We start from the raw sequence: 15752 nt of genomic DNA, 5'->3' as shown, positions 1-15752 counted from the left end.
ATGCCAGGGGCTTAGGTGGAGAGCGGATGTTTTGAGAATGATGAGGGCAATGAATGTACAAATGTGCTTTACACAATTGATGTATGTATAGATTGTGCTAAGGGTTGTACGAGCTTCCAAAAAATGATTAAAAAAAAAAGAACTTAGGCTTCAGGGAGCATTGTATAATATCCATCAAATGTCCTAACTGATAAATATGATTTGACCACCTATCGGACACCCAAAGTTTACTGTCCAGTTACACAGGTTACTTCATATTTCACTCGAAAGATTATATATAAATAGAAGCAATTTCCCTCCTCAAAATTATCAGTCAATAATGGTACACACACACATATATGTACACAAACACAAAATGATGGGATACTACATTAAAAAAGGAAAGAAACATGGTAATCAAATGTAAAGCCTAATCTAGGGTTGGTTGTTGGGTTTTGGGGGGAGACTACTAAAAAGATACTTTTGGGGTACGATTGGAATACATAAAAACAATAAAAATTAGAATTCCCTGGTTTTTCTAGAAAGCTCTAAAATAATGCTTTTTCTTGATTATGATCAAATGTATTACTCTTTCAATTTCTCCATCATTCTGCTATTTCAATAAAAAAAGAAAAGTAATTGTGATAACAGTCATGGCTCTGCACGGTGAATAGTATTAGTGTCACTTAAAAAGAAAAAGAAAATGACATCTTTTAGGGTAAAAAGGCATTCCTTTTTAAAATTATTAAATTTCCCTTAATTTTTTAATGGATTGAGATCAATACTAAACATTTTAATAAGAATTCTCATGTGTTACCTGTTATTTGGCTGTCTTTAATTGGCACCTGAGAATATAGTCAATATATAGAATGGTATACAAAAAGGCAGTTAGAATTTGGATAAATGTCTATGGAGCCAGTGCTATCAGAACAAGCACAGCATCACATGAGCTTAAGTACTATTCAAGATACTTGGATATGTTCTTTCCTGAACTAGGAAGAATTTCAGTTTTTTTAATTTGATTTTTTGTTTTTCAGCCTGAATGAATGTAAAAGTTTTCTCAATCCTATCCAACCCAAATTGCATTTTATTTACTTATTCTGATTGGGTCCATTCCAATCAGTTGTAAATTTACAACTGAGTTACCTTATTAATTGCCTAGTAGAGTCAAGGGTAAGTTAAAAACAAAAACTGGTGCAAACAAAATCGGAGAAATCCATGAATGATGAGGTGCATTGTCATGATGGAAAGAAAATTCCTAGGCACAATTTTCCTACCTTCTCATCGATGAATTGTTTTTTAATATTTTCTAATCTAATTTAAATATTTAAAAATCTGTATTCTTTGAGAAAATTTATTAAGATTTCCCCCCAAAATTTATGATCTCTCTGCTTTGCATTAAACTGGCCCAGCAGATCCTCTCAGGTCTCTTTCAAGAGGGCCCTGTTGGGAGCTGTGGTGGGGTAGTGGCTAGGTGTTAGACTGTAATCCATGTGGTTAGGAGTTCAAAATCAGCAGGCACTGGGGGAAAGAGGGATGCACTGTCTACTCCAGGACAAGATTTATGGTCTTGGGAACCTGCAAGGGCAGTTCTACCCTGTCTTATAGGGTATAAGTCAAAATCAACCTGATGGCAGGGAGTTTGCTTTGGGTTTAATTTTGGAAGGCACCCTAATGAGCCTAAGACAAGCGTATTGCTGAGAAAACTTGTTTCCCGCCATTCAATGAGAGCAGAGACATGGTGAGTCATGTTTCTGTCAACCTTGCATGTGTGAGCTGGCACTCTAAAAGCAATATTTTCTAGCTTATTCTTATTCAGCATGTAATAGATGATAGATTCTAAAACTTATTTGCCTACTGCCCCCTTTTCAGGAATAAAAAAAGTCACTTAGCACCCTCAAGGATACAGCACAAAACTTTTCTAATATAGCCCATAATCCTGGATGTAATCTATTTGTTTTTGTAGCCTCTACCCCACCAACCCAGGGTGCCCTAGGGGGTGTTGCCTGCCACTCACTTTGAGAAACACTATCACAGATGATGAGAATAAGTCTCAAAAACACTAAATTTCCTTTGATAGTGTTTTCCATCTCAGCACTTTTCCTTGAGAATAGAAAGCAGATTTAGTTGTTGACCATTACAACCCTCCCACTCACTGCCATGGAGTCAGTGCTGACTGGTGAGGACCCCCTGTGGCTTTCCCAGACTGCAACTGTGGATGGCAGTAGAAAGCCCAGTCTTTCTCCCATGGAGCTGCCCATTGTTTCAAACTGCTGGCCATGCAGATCACAGGCCAACCACTACACCACCAGGGCTCACTATTGTAAGCCTAGCACTTAGAGCACGATGGAAACGTATGTATTAATCAGGAAGGGATATTTACAGAGCATATGCTACCTGCCAGGGAATGATACTAAATATTACAATGATAGTGTCATGTGAGTCAAGACTATGTGAGAATATGATTTATTTTTTTCTTTATTTTTTTATATGATTTATTTTTAAGTTGACTTTTTACAAAATGTTTCAAAAATACATAGAAAGGGGCTTCAAATGTCAATGAGGGGGAAAAGCCATGAACCTTTAAAGTTTCCATTTTTCTATGAAATTTTGAAACTACTTCATATGAGCATCACAATATGCAACTAAGTCTGCTGTCCTCTCCTGGTGAGATATTGATAGTAAGCCTCACCCCAAACTTCTCCTTTATCAGCACTCATTAAGGAGTAAGGAAACATGAAGACCAGTAGTGCCTAACAGGAAGGTCACTTAGTTCCTTTCTTTCTTTTCCTAAATCACTATTTCTAGAAGGATTCCCAATTTAATATCCACTGACATTTTTTCTACTTGTTCACCAAGTCCTTCCAAATACTACTTTGATGATATTTTATGACCAAGTTGCTAGGAAATGTCCTCTATCAAGAAAAAAATACCTAACACATATCCTTATAGCACCTTCTTAGGGATGATCATACATTTTATTCTGCGATGATTTTAACATACAGATGGATTGCAAGCAGTTCTTATATGTCGTCTAGCCAACCTTCCCTAATGTTCCATCTCACCTGTCCCTGGTTCAGTGATGCTCTGACACTACCATCATGGTTATCACCGATGCTGGTTATATCTGTGCTTCAGAGGGTCCGTTCCCTCTAACTTTCCAAATGAGATCAAGTGATGAAAGCGGCAGGAGTCTGGAGGGCAGGATATGCACACCCACACCCCTCCCCCATCTGCGACTGTCCATGCTGGAGGATCCCTCTACCAAAAGCTACCACAAAGGTCACAGCTTATGCCACTTAATTTCAACTAATACTCTATTTGGGTTCTGACATGTGCTAACGGTAGGTTTTCTACTGGTGCTAGCCCTGGGTTACTTCATCACTTTTAAATGTTATCTCTCCCAAGTCATACCTTTTAAAATAATTCCTTTTATCTACTCAAAAAAATGTTATAGTATATTGACTTTTTCCAAGGGATATTTTTACACAAATTTTTTCTACCTGAACCGATTACAAGGAACTATATGTGACCTCCTCCCTGGGGGACGGACAACCGAAAAGTGGGTGAAGAGAGACGTTGGACAGGGCAAGATATGTCAAAATAACAATTTATAAATTATCAAGGGCTCATGAGGAAGGGGGGAGCAGGGAGGGAGGGGAAAAATGAGGACCTAATGCCGGGGGCTTACGTGGAGAGGAAATATTTTGAGAATGTTGAGGGCAATGAATGTACAAATGCGCTTTACACAATTGATGTATGTATGGAATGTGATAAGAGTTGTATGAGCCCCTAATAAAAATGATTAAAAAAATTTTTTTTCTACCGAAAGATATTCCAAAGTAAATGTCACACAGCCAAGTTCATGTGCCAAGGTCTGAAATTATCAGTTTGACATTTTCAGACAACTGAATTTCAAACCATCTTTTTACTATAAGAATGCTCCCACCTGTACCTTAGTAAAGAGTCAAGGAAACAATTATAGCACAAATAGCTAACAAGCTGTTGTCTCTCTACAAAAATAGTGATTATCAACATAGAGCTTTAGCAGGAAGCTGGTACTCCTGTCCCAGTGTGGGCAGGGACTCATAATGAGCATGACCATGCCCACCAGCAGTGCTAGGCATGTGAAATTCACTGTGGCCAGAGGGCAATGAGAGGTAGGGGACAGGCAGTCATTTCAGATAGGGGAAGACCAGTCAGAAATGAGAGGCTGCCACTTATAGTTACGAAAGCTGAAGAAAAGTGGGATGATTTCAAAAGCTGAATAGTAGGATGATTTCAAAGATTTCTTTTTCAAAGAAGAAATATATGACATGTCAGAGAACTTCATTCCTACAAATGAGATTTAATATTTAGTACCCAAGATCAGAGTACAATAGAACAAGTAACAAAGTCTACACCCAATTACCTTAATCAGCTCTCTATCAAACTACTTCCTAATACAGTGGTTCTCAACCTTTCTTTTTTTTTTAAACATTTTATTAGGGGCTCATACAACTGTTATCCCAATCCATACACACATCAATGCCGCGACCCTTGAATACAGTTCCTCATGTTATTTATGGTGAGCCCCCCAACCATAAAATTATTTTTGCTGCTACTTCATAACTGTAATACTGCTATTGTAATGAATCGGGCAACCCCTGTGAAAGGGTCGTTCGACCCCCAAAGGGGTCGTGAACCCCAGGTTGAAAACTGCTGTTCTAATAGATAATATCTGTAGGCTTCACGCTGAAAAAAGCAAAGAATGCAAGGGATTTGAAGAGATGGGAGGTGACAGCCAAAGGGAGCCGAGGACATGTCTGGCATGGTACCCGAGGGCAGCCAGAGAACTGTGAAAGAGACCGAGGTGTAACCTGTGGGATTCCCATAGCTGATTCCCTTAGGTAGCTGCCATCTGGAGTAACATCATCTCTCATAAAATCTTCTCACAAATACATACTTCATTTGTTCAGTATCTCCTTTATAAGTATAATACTGTACTTTTTCTAGCTAAATGTTTTACATACTAAGCTAAAATCTAAACATTTTCAGTATTTCTGCTTTGGAGCTAAGAAATGGAGGCTTTATTGAACAAGAACACAAAACATTGTTCCTGATGGAAAATTAAAGAAAATATTTTAAATGCTGACAACCAGGGGATTTTTCTTTCTTTCTTTTTTTAATCATTTTATTAGGGGCTCATACAACTCTGATCACAATCCATACACACATCAATTGTGTAAAGCGCATTTGTATATTCATTGCCCTCATCATTCTCAAAACATTTCCTCTCCACTTAAGCCCCTGGCATTAGGCCCTCTATTTATTTATTTTCCTTTTACAGCATTTTCCTACTCTTGTCCAATAATCACTAAGTACAGAGGGCAGGGAGCAGCAATTCAGTCCGGCTTGCTGTGGCAGAGGAGACCTGGCCGCCCAGATACTTATTAAAGTAAAAAAAGAAGCAGCAGCAGCTAGAGTTTGCTGCCATGATTCCCAAAAGAAATGACACACTGTACATTTACTTCTGAAATGTATTTCAGATGACAGGACACCCGCAGTCTAACAAAATAAACATAGAATTAAATAGTGCTCCAAAGACTAGTTCTGCTTCCTACCAAAGGTGGGAGAACTTTAGCTACCACATTTGATCTATGTTAGTTTCTCTAAGTAGTTTATAACCCTTCTACCCCAAATTGGAAAGCCATTTATTTATAACAACAAGGCAATAAATATTTCTCACTTGAAGAAGTTGAGGCAAAATGCCTAAGACAGATACAAAAAACACAGAAATTGTAAGAGATTAAAAAATACAAGTAGGGGGGGAGCCGGGATGGAGGGGAAAAATGAGGAGCTGATGCCAGGGGCTTAGATGGAAAGCAAATGTTCTGAGAATGATGAGGGCAATGAATGTACAAATGGCTTTACACAATTAATGTATGTATGGATTGTGATAAGAGTTGTATGAGCCCCTAATAAAACGAATAATAAAAAAAAAAAACCAAGTCGGATTTTCAGAAAATAAAGTCCTGTATATTTGAAAGAGGGAAAGGAAGAGTTTAAGAGGAAGTGGATGGATTAATATGCCAAAGAAAAACAGCAAAGGGTTTAATGCTATTTGCCCTAGCTCAATGAGAATCTGTGCCAAGCAATTTCATTCAAGGCACAGTGCTTAGCACAGTGCTGACGGTGTGGTAAATATTAAATAAATACTTGTTGGCTGATCAAAATGTACATGGCAATGCTGTGTACACACAGGAAACATAAATAAATAAATAAATAAATAAATGAAACCGGAGGTGGCAAGGCAATAGAAAACAATGCAAGGTCTGCTTCTCCAGTTCAAGAACATTTTCAATTTACATTGGAGAAACAAATGAGGCACAAATTGTGTCACAACCATAGCTCAACATGTTGTTCCACCTTGAGCATGGAAACTTTATTTTGCAAAAAACTATGATTGAGGTAAATGTTTTAAATTAAGTATATGTTGTATAAATTTGAGGATCCCTGGTTTTATTGCAATATGTGTATGTATTTTACTGCTTTGAATGAATTAGAAAGGCTGCTTACTCAGATTGCTTATTTTCACAATAGTGATTTTCTATCACTTGAAGCCTTTACCACATAAACACCTATTTGCTAGACCAAAACTAGCCTTCAACTTTTGGCAGTGCCCTATCCTTTTAAATTAACCCTTCTAAACACAGACTAAAGCTCATAATATAGGCTGTTAGCTTATGACAGAATTAGGCTACTACTAAATACTCATTAGGCAAACTATTGAAAATAAGGAAAATCTGCATGTTTCTATAGCTCTATGAATGTCAAAATTAAAGGTGATATAATGAGATCTTGGGATTCAGCAATGATAATTTGAGTGTTTAAGATCTCATTGACTGGATGGATGTATGGATTGTGATGCGAGCTGTAAGATCCCCAATAAAATCATTAAAAAAAAAACAACTCACTGGCTTACACATTTTAAGTTGAACTAAGAGCTTTTGAGAGCTTGTTTTTTTTCTACAGGAACCACCACCCCCATTTTAAAATAGTGTCTGATAGAAGGTCTATTAAAATCACAATGGATTAGAGCTGTCAACTTCAAATAATACCTTTCTCCTACTGAGCTTAAGTTGACACACTGATGCAACAACACAAATGCAGATGCTACAAAGAAAAACTAATTTTATTCACAACACTTTGCACATAAACTTCTCCTTGTGCAGACTTGTGTGGAGTTGACAATAAGGATGCTAATGTACATTATGCAGCACATAGGGGGAAAAGGTGAGGACACTTCAGTTGTGTGAAAATGCATTTATCAGCTGAAAATATGGGAAGATTCAAATCCACTGTACTCCAAATTTACCCCCAAGTGACAGCAAAATACTCTATGAAATAGAAAAATATATAAATATTATTTAATCAATAGCTGATTACCTTTAAAACTTTGGGCTTCTTTTCCCTCTGGGGCCTCTTGTTTTCTTTAATAACCTAAAAAAAATCAAATTGCAAAATGAGCCTCCATTTAAGAAAAAAATAACTCCCACCTCCCCCCTCCTAAATTTTTGGCAATTTCCCTGTAAAACTACTTATGCCATTTTAAATCACCAGCATGTTGCTAGGCAGAGAGTCTTACGAGCTTATGTAAAATGTATACTCCCAAAGTCACTGAAAAAAAAAACCTTGCAGAAAGATGAAGTCGGGAAATACCCTTTTTCCCCTTAAAGTCTGTCTTAATTAGCCTCTGCATTCTTCACAGCGAAGCCCACGAGGTAGCCATCTTGCTTGCTTCTGCAGAGGAAGCCTCTATAGTGGAACGGTTCTGCAAACTGCTTTTTGGTATTATTATCATGGTGTTTAAAGGCAGCCCTGGCCTGCCAGCACTGTAGACGTGCTGGGCATGCCTTTTGCAAAAACAGCCCCACAAAGAGAGCAGCCAATGGCAATGCAGAGCTTAGCAACTCCAAAGTGATCTTCTCTGCCTAGCCCTTCCTAGACAAAGGATCTCCTGTGCAGCTCTACTCTCACCAAAGGACACAGGCAGCCCCAAGCTGCGACATGGAGTTCGCTGCAGAGGATCTGGTCGCGGCAAAATCACAGGAGGCTTCAGCAAAAACAATGCACACAAATCCCCCAGGTCTCCACAATCGGATCGATGGCGGAGTCTCCCTGATTAGTAACCTCTTCGGGACTCTGAGAGCAGGTCTGCGCGGGGGGAGGGGGGTGCTGCTCTGCCTCCAGCGCACAGGAGATACAACGGAGCCAAGAGGGGCATTTGGGCTTGCTTAAACTCTGGAAGGTATTGTGCATTTTTACTTTATAAGGCAAGACTAAATATTGGCGATATTTAAGGCGGGAGGTTATGTGAGGACAGTGTAAGCTCAGCTGTCGGGCTGTGTCTCATTCCTCGGGAACCACACCTCTTTGCAGCAGGCGCTCTGCCCAGGAACACAGCACTTTGATTTCTGTCAATAAATGTCCGATGACAAAAAATGGATTAATAATAATAATAATAATAGGAAAAGATCAGCAGGAGGACAAGGAACAGGGGAGGCGTTTTCCAAAGTAAAAGGGCAACTGCGGGGCTGGAGAGAAAATATTTCTCTGGGCGCTAAGCATTTTTGGTGACCATTTCCCCAAAGGAAGCCCTGCCCTACCAGAAGGCAGACCCTTGGGACAAAAAGAGAACCCTTGGCTCTTCTCTCACCCAAGATCGTCAATTGTCACTGTCACTGAGCATCGCTCCACGGGGCTGCCAAGCATGTCTCTGGGAGGAGACGGGTCTGCGCACAGGCGAGTGGTCAGACCCACCCACTACCCAGAGTCAGGGACGACTAGCCAGGGCTGGAACAAGCGGCCACACCACACACACCTGGAAGGCAACCGTAGCCAGCGGGTGGTAGGCGGTAGGAAAGCCGGGCACCATGGTTGGCACCTGCCTCCAGTAGGAACGGCAGAGCCAAAGGAATCTCCCTCCCTCTGGCCCGCTGGCATTGCAACAGCAGCAGCTGAGGGAGGACAAGAGCAAGCAGCTGGGTAAGCTGGTGGTCTCAAGGTCACTGCCAAAACGCAGGGCAGAGATTGGTCATGGTCTCATCACCGCCACCTTGACAGCTGGCGCAGGTCTCGGGAAGACAGCTCCGCTCCGGGCCTCGGGAGCCAAAGCTGCAGCAGTGGGGTTGGCAGGAGGGTCGCTTTGGCTGTTTCAGCACGGATGAGAATGTTTCACTTGCAGTTGGATTCAGAACAGATTCCCACAACCAGGAACTGGGAACAGAGTGAGGGCCAGAAAGCCTGCATTTCATCACCCTCGATTCCCAGCCTTTTGGTTTGCCACAAAAGCATGCTTTAATGGAACAGGGAGTCAAATGGGCATTGTTTCCCACTTTGAAACGTCCTTGACCTCACCCACCGGCCCTCCCCTCTTAGCTCCCCCCCCCCTACCAATTTCAAACAAATTCGTACTAGACTCAAATCTATTGGGTGTGGTGTTCTCAATTCCTCCTAAAACACTTGCAGTGAAACCAATGGATTCTGCCCTAAGCTAACCACAACCACAGACGCAGCTCCAAACATCTGTAAGCGCACACCTTCTCTGAGGAGCAAGCAAAGGCTTTCTGTGGCAAAGGAAAATAGGCAGAAAAACAGGACTACACATTAGAAAGGTTTAGAAATGGTTGCAAAATCTTCTAAGTAAGTCCTTAAAAGTGCTTTGGGCTTCAACTACAGATTCTGAATACTTTAATATCCTTTCTAGAGGGCATCAACATTTTTTCCAGATTGATAGCTCAATACTTAATTAAGTGGTCATGAATATATTATGATATAATATCCGTCAATATTGTGTGATCCATATGATTACCTCAATGAAAGAGAAACAGACTCAGGGAGTTAGGTATGCTGAGCATCCTAAGTGGTGAGAAGTCTGTATTTTAAAGGCAACAAACAAGAGTTTTCATTGCATGAGACACACATGATGCCATGTAACCAGACACCGGACCACCGATGCAAATGCTGAAGGTCTGTGATCAGGAATAAAGCCTGCAAGCTCATCCCGGCTGGATATGAGAGTTAATGAAAGCGATCAGAGCTAACATTAGCTCCAAATATCCAGCTGGGACACCAGGATGAAAACAAAACCAGATTGGTGACCTCCAATGGTTGTAACCATCCATTTCAAATGCTATGCAGCTTAGAGATTTTATGGTCTCAGCTCAGGGCTTTAGGTGACAGCAAGTTATGATGATGAGAATAAGCAGAAATGACCCCTGGGGGATTAGAATCAAGAGAGTCATTTCCATTCTTTTATTACTATTTAGAGCAGTGGTCCTCAACCTTCCTAAAGCTGCGACCCTTTAATACAGCTCCTCATGGTGTGGTGACCCCCCAACCATAAAATTTTTTTTTTTCCGTGAATGAGAGTGAGTGAATTAGAAAGTGAGTGAGAGAGTGAGTGAGTGAGAGAGTGAGTCAGTGAGTGAGTGAAAGTGAGCCCATAAAATTATTTTCGTTGCTACTTCGTAACTGTCATTTTGCTACTGTTATGGATTGGGCTACCCCTGTGAAAGAGTCATTTGACCCCCAAAGGGGTCGCAACCCACAGGTTGAGAACCGTGATTTAGAGGAAAACACAATTAGATTCTGTTGAAGGAAACTCAGAAAGTCATTCAGAAGGTGTCGTTGTCACTGAAATCTATTTGCTTTTCCCACAAGTACTCCTGACTATTAAATTATATAACTTGGTATTCAATTTTAATAAAACTCAGGTGCATTAGGTTCTGTCATATATTATAAAATGAAGTCTACCTTTTAAAAATCATAGGATTGCAAAGTGAAAAGAACGGAACCTTAGAGAAAATGTAGACTGTTTCACTGGTAGATAAGCTCAAGCTCAAAGACACAAAGTGATTTCCTTTGGGTTACACAGCTGACATCTAATTCATTCTCAACACCTGAGAATGTGCATTTGCAAATACCCCAAAATCACCTTAAATAAAACCTTTGAAAAACACACATTTCAAATACTAATAATTCATAGATTATCAAGGGTTCATGAGGCAGAGGGGGGTGGGGAGAGAGGGGGGAAAATGAGGAGCTGATATTAAGGGCTCTAGTAGAAAGCAAGTTTTTGAGAATGATGATGGCAACAAATGTACAAATATGCTTGACACAATGGATGTGCGTATGGATTGTGATAAGAATTGTAATAAAATTATTTTTAAAAAAGAAATAAAACAAGAAAAACACATTTCAAAATCAATCAATAAGCAAACAAAAAAGACACAATTCATTTTTAGGATTGAAGATAAGCAGTGCATATTTCTCAAAGAATGTTATTTTAATATTATCTGAGATATGCTTTTAAAAAAATGCTTTGTTCCCTTTGAACTTTGGAATTCTAACAAAATTGTGCTGGTCTAAGTACCAGCAATTGTGCATCCACAAGAAACTGGATTTACACGCCCTGCCTAGATGGTGCCAGCAGCGGCAGCACAGGAGGACGGGTCTTCTCCCAAATTAATCTCCAGGGGACTACGCCCTTTCTCAAGACTGTCACCTGTGAGGCAAAACATCCTCCTCATATTTGGCACACACTCATCTCCCAGGAAATGGTTCTATATTTTCCTTGCATATTTTGGGGGAGGCTACAACTACGGTAACTACCTGTGTAAAAGTGTCCCTTGTAAATTACCAACCTCTAAGAATTTTTCAAAGGATGTCGCATACGTTTCACAATGCTAGTAGAGAATTTAAAGTTTGGTCTTATTGCCTGCAATGCTCATAGAGGCTGCACGGTTGAAATGTCATTTCTTCCCCAACTTCTCACCTCTTCTTAGTGCTAGTATGAAAATGGCAGGGTTATGCCCGCTATTAGTGTCTATGGATTTTTGTCAAAAACAAAGAAACCACTGAAAAAGATGCTATTTAAAACAATTTTCCCTTTAGTAAATGACAAGATTGAAGTCAACTTATTGTTGCTTACCCAGTACATGTGTTCTCCCTGAAAATTTATTTTCAATATATTTTTTTTTACAAAATGAACTTGTGTACCTTTGAGATGCTCCTCTGCCATTCTTCCTGGGCAATTCACTCTAAACAACATTGTCCTTGAGTTTTTTAGATAACCTAATTTTATAGTTCTACCTCAATAGCAAAATCATTAAAATGTATTCTTTTTGAGACAAAGCATTTCTTTCCTTTTTTAATATAATATTTTTATTGACATATCTTACTCATTCTAATATATCCTTGCCCTCCCCATACAGTTTTATTGTTCAATCCCATGGTGGGGGGGGGGGGGTGTCAAAGCATTTCTGATACACACATACTTGAACAGTTTCCTGAGAAATAGAGTTGGGATCTTTCAAGGTTAGCAAAAGAAAACTTCTTTTACAATTCTTGAGATAGTACTCCCTCAATGCAAGAATACTTTGTGGTATTAAACTGGCATTCCATGATGCTCACCTTCCCGACACAATTGCTGAAGACAAAGCGGGTGCATAAGCAAATATGGTGAAGAAAGCTGATGGTGCCCAGCTATGAAAAGATATAGTGTCTGGGATCTTAAAGGCTTGAAGGTAAACAAGTGGCCACCTAGCTCAGAAGCAACAAAGGCCACATGGAAGAAGCACACCAGCCGGTATGATCACGAGGTATCAAAGGGATCATGTATCAGGCATCAACAGAACAAAAAATCATATCATTGTGAATAAGGGGGAGTGCGGAGTGGGGACCCAAAGCCCAACTGTAGGCAATTGGACATCCCCTTATGGATGGGTGGTGGGGAGGAGACAAGCCAGAGTGTAGAGTAGCGATAATGAAACATACAACTTTCCTCTAGTTCCTACATGCTTCCTTCCCCCCACCCCCTCACTATCATGATCCCAATTCTACCTCACAAATTGGGCTAGACCAGAGGATGTGCACTGGTACAGATAGGAATTGGAAACACAGGGAATCCAGGGTGGATGATCCCTTCAGGACCAATGGTGAGAGTGGTGATACTGGGAGGGTGGAAGCAGGGTGGGATGGAAAGGGGGGACAAATTACAAGGATCTACATACAACCTCCTCCCTGGGGGATGGACAACAGAAAAGTGGGTGAAGGGAGACGCTGGACAGTGTAAGATATGACAAAATAATAATTTATAAATTATCAAGGGTTCATAAGGGATGGGGGAGCAGGGAGGGAGGGGGAAATGAGGAGCTGATGTCAGGGGCTTAAGTGGAGAGGAAATGTTTTGAGACTGATGAGGACAATGAATATACAAATGTGCTTTACACAATTGATGTATGTATGGATTGTGATAAAAAGTTGTATAAGCCCTGCTCTCACTCACTCTCACTCGCTCACTCTCACTCACTCACTATCACTCAATCACTCTCTCTCACTCTCTCACTGACTCACTCACTCACTCTCACTCACTCTCTCACTCTCACTCACTCACTGACTCACTCACTCTCACTCTCACTCACTGACTCACTCTCTCACACACTCTCACTCACTCTCTCTCTCACTCACTCCCTCACTCTTACTCCCTCACTCACTCACTGATTCACTCACTCTCACTCACTCACTGACTCACTCACTCTCACTCACTCACTAGACAAAAAAAAATAGAAAAAGAAAAAGACAAAAAAAAGTTGTATAAGCCCTAATAAAATGATTTTAAAAATTAATAATACAATAAAATTCTTGAGGTAGCCTGAAATCACCTCCACATCCAAAAATGCATTCTTTAAATTGTATTAATTCAGTTTTACAACAACATTGCTATCTAGTAGCCAGAAAGAAAGCTTTAAAATGATTTAATAACTATTAGGCACCTCCTGTGATAGGCATACAAGGGTGACAGCACTCTTACCCACTGGGAATTAATTATACCTTCTGTCTCTTAAGAGACAGAAACAATCAAGCATAGAAGAGTATAGAATGCGGATGACTCCAGGAAGTTACACCGGGCACACAGACAGATTCTCAGAGTAAGTGATATGCCCACTGAAACCTAAGGATGGAGTTGGTGACAGAAAGAAGCAAGAAGAGTATGTACAGATGGAGCCTGGGGTTGCTGAAAGTCACACTCCAATGTGGCTGTGGAGAGGTGGGGAAAGACGCATATAAATAGATATGCTGCCACTTGGGTAATAAGGCTGATCATTGAGCATGCATATAAAGTAGCTCCAAAAAGTTCATAGAATAGTTCCATTTTCAAAAAGAAGGAAAAATTCCATTATCTTTCAAGTCCACTTTTCCACGAACTTTTTGAAGCCCCTTTATATGGAGAAATATCAGCAACACTTGGCTCTATCCCATACCTGTTTGAAATGTTATGGTTTATACCTTGGTCCTAGCTTTCAATTTTCTATAGCTAGTCCTCTAAAAAGTCAACAGTGATGTTCATATTAAGTTGATCACTACAAATATTTGTAACCATTTTACAAAGGAGGTGAGTGGTTTGTCTTGGGTTTTGAGGTTAGACTACACCTTTGTAGAAACCAAGTGTCCTAATTGAAGAAAATAAATATTTTGAGAATATATGTATATGAGATGTTTTTGATAAGATGATAGTTTATTCAGGTAGGATCAACTTAGTGTCTAAATTCATTTACTAAAGGCTTACATCATATTTCAAAGCAAAATGTGTCTTCCTAGAAAAGCATTTCTAATGCTTCTCATGTCCAGAAAGCATGCGTTCTTTCATTCACCAACCGTTTGAGGCACTGCTTAATGCCTGTGAATCTTAAAATACATAACTTTTTTTTTAATGGAGCTTAATTTAGGTAGAAAAAGAGATTTTCATGATGGGAATACAACAACTTGCCATGGATCCCATAATATTTATAATAACAGAATGTCTAAAATTAAATTATTTCCCATTCCATTTGATTTTTTTAACATCCAAATATTTTTTTAATGGGCACACTCACTCGTGTGTGAAATAAATAAAATAACTGGTTCCTGATGTTCTTACTGTGGATATTTCTTCTAATTTGCCACTATTTGTGTCTAAAGAGATTTTTCTGAGATTTTGAAACATAAGATTTTTTAGAGATCGTTGGAAGTGAAGAGATTTATGTGCCCTGATTTTTTTTTGTTTTAAAAGGCGATTTCAGCACAGTCCTCCTTAGAAGTCAAGAGGGATGCACTGCAAACTAACAAGCGTGTTAGTTTGTGCAAATTACATAGGAAAAACTATCTGCCATTATTTTTTTTTTCTTATTTTTTTTTCTTTCTTTTTTTTTTTTTCTATCTGCCATTATTATAAATGTTTTAGCACCAATGATTTCAATGCTTGTTCCATTAGCACTTGTATCGGGTTGTTCCAGGGTATTCTTAGATCGCTGAAGACAACATGGGTGCATAAGCAACTGTGGTGAAGAAAGCTGATGGAGCCCAGCTATCAAAAGATAAAGCATCTGGGATCTTAAAGGCTTGAAGGTAAACCAGCGGCCATGTAGCTCGGAAGCAACAAAGCTGACATGGAAGAAGCACACCAGCCTGTGTGATCACGAGCTGTCGAAGAGATGAGGTATCAGGCATCAAAGAAGAAAAAAATCATGTCATTGTGAATGAGGGGTATGCAGAGTGGGGACCCAAAGCTCATCTGTAGGCAACTGGACATCTCCTTATGGAAGGGTTTCGGGGAGGAGAAAAGCCAGTCAGGGTGCAGTGTAGCAACAATAAAACATACAACTTTCCTCTAGTTCCTAAGTGCTTCCTAACACCCCCCCGCCCCCCCACTATCATTATCCCAATTCTACCTTACAAATCCGGCTAGACCA

General features: G+C 39.8%; 1 protein-coding gene across 1 annotated transcript in view; it reads right to left on the bottom strand.

The window, feature by feature from the left end:
- Positions 1 to 15752, bottom strand: part of TET1 (tet methylcytosine dioxygenase 1) — a 118589-nt gene that overhangs the window by 74934 nt on the left and 27903 nt on the right. Inside the window, exon 2 of the mRNA XM_045291477.1 lies at positions 7408 to 7461. Coding sequence (XP_045147412.1) covers positions 7408 to 7461 — 54 coding nt within the window. The remainder of the gene's footprint in view (positions 1 to 7407; positions 7462 to 15752) is intronic.

The sequence above is a fragment of the Echinops telfairi genome, unplaced genomic scaffold (assembly GCF_000313985.2).
Source record: "Echinops telfairi isolate 266 unplaced genomic scaffold, ASM31398v2 ScPeMD7_70;HRSCAF=299, whole genome shotgun sequence".
In the NCBI taxonomy this organism is placed as follows: domain Eukaryota; kingdom Metazoa; phylum Chordata; class Mammalia; order Afrosoricida; family Tenrecidae; genus Echinops; species Echinops telfairi.
Note: the sequence above shows the minus strand (reverse complement) of the source record. Positions and strands in the feature narration are given on the sequence as shown.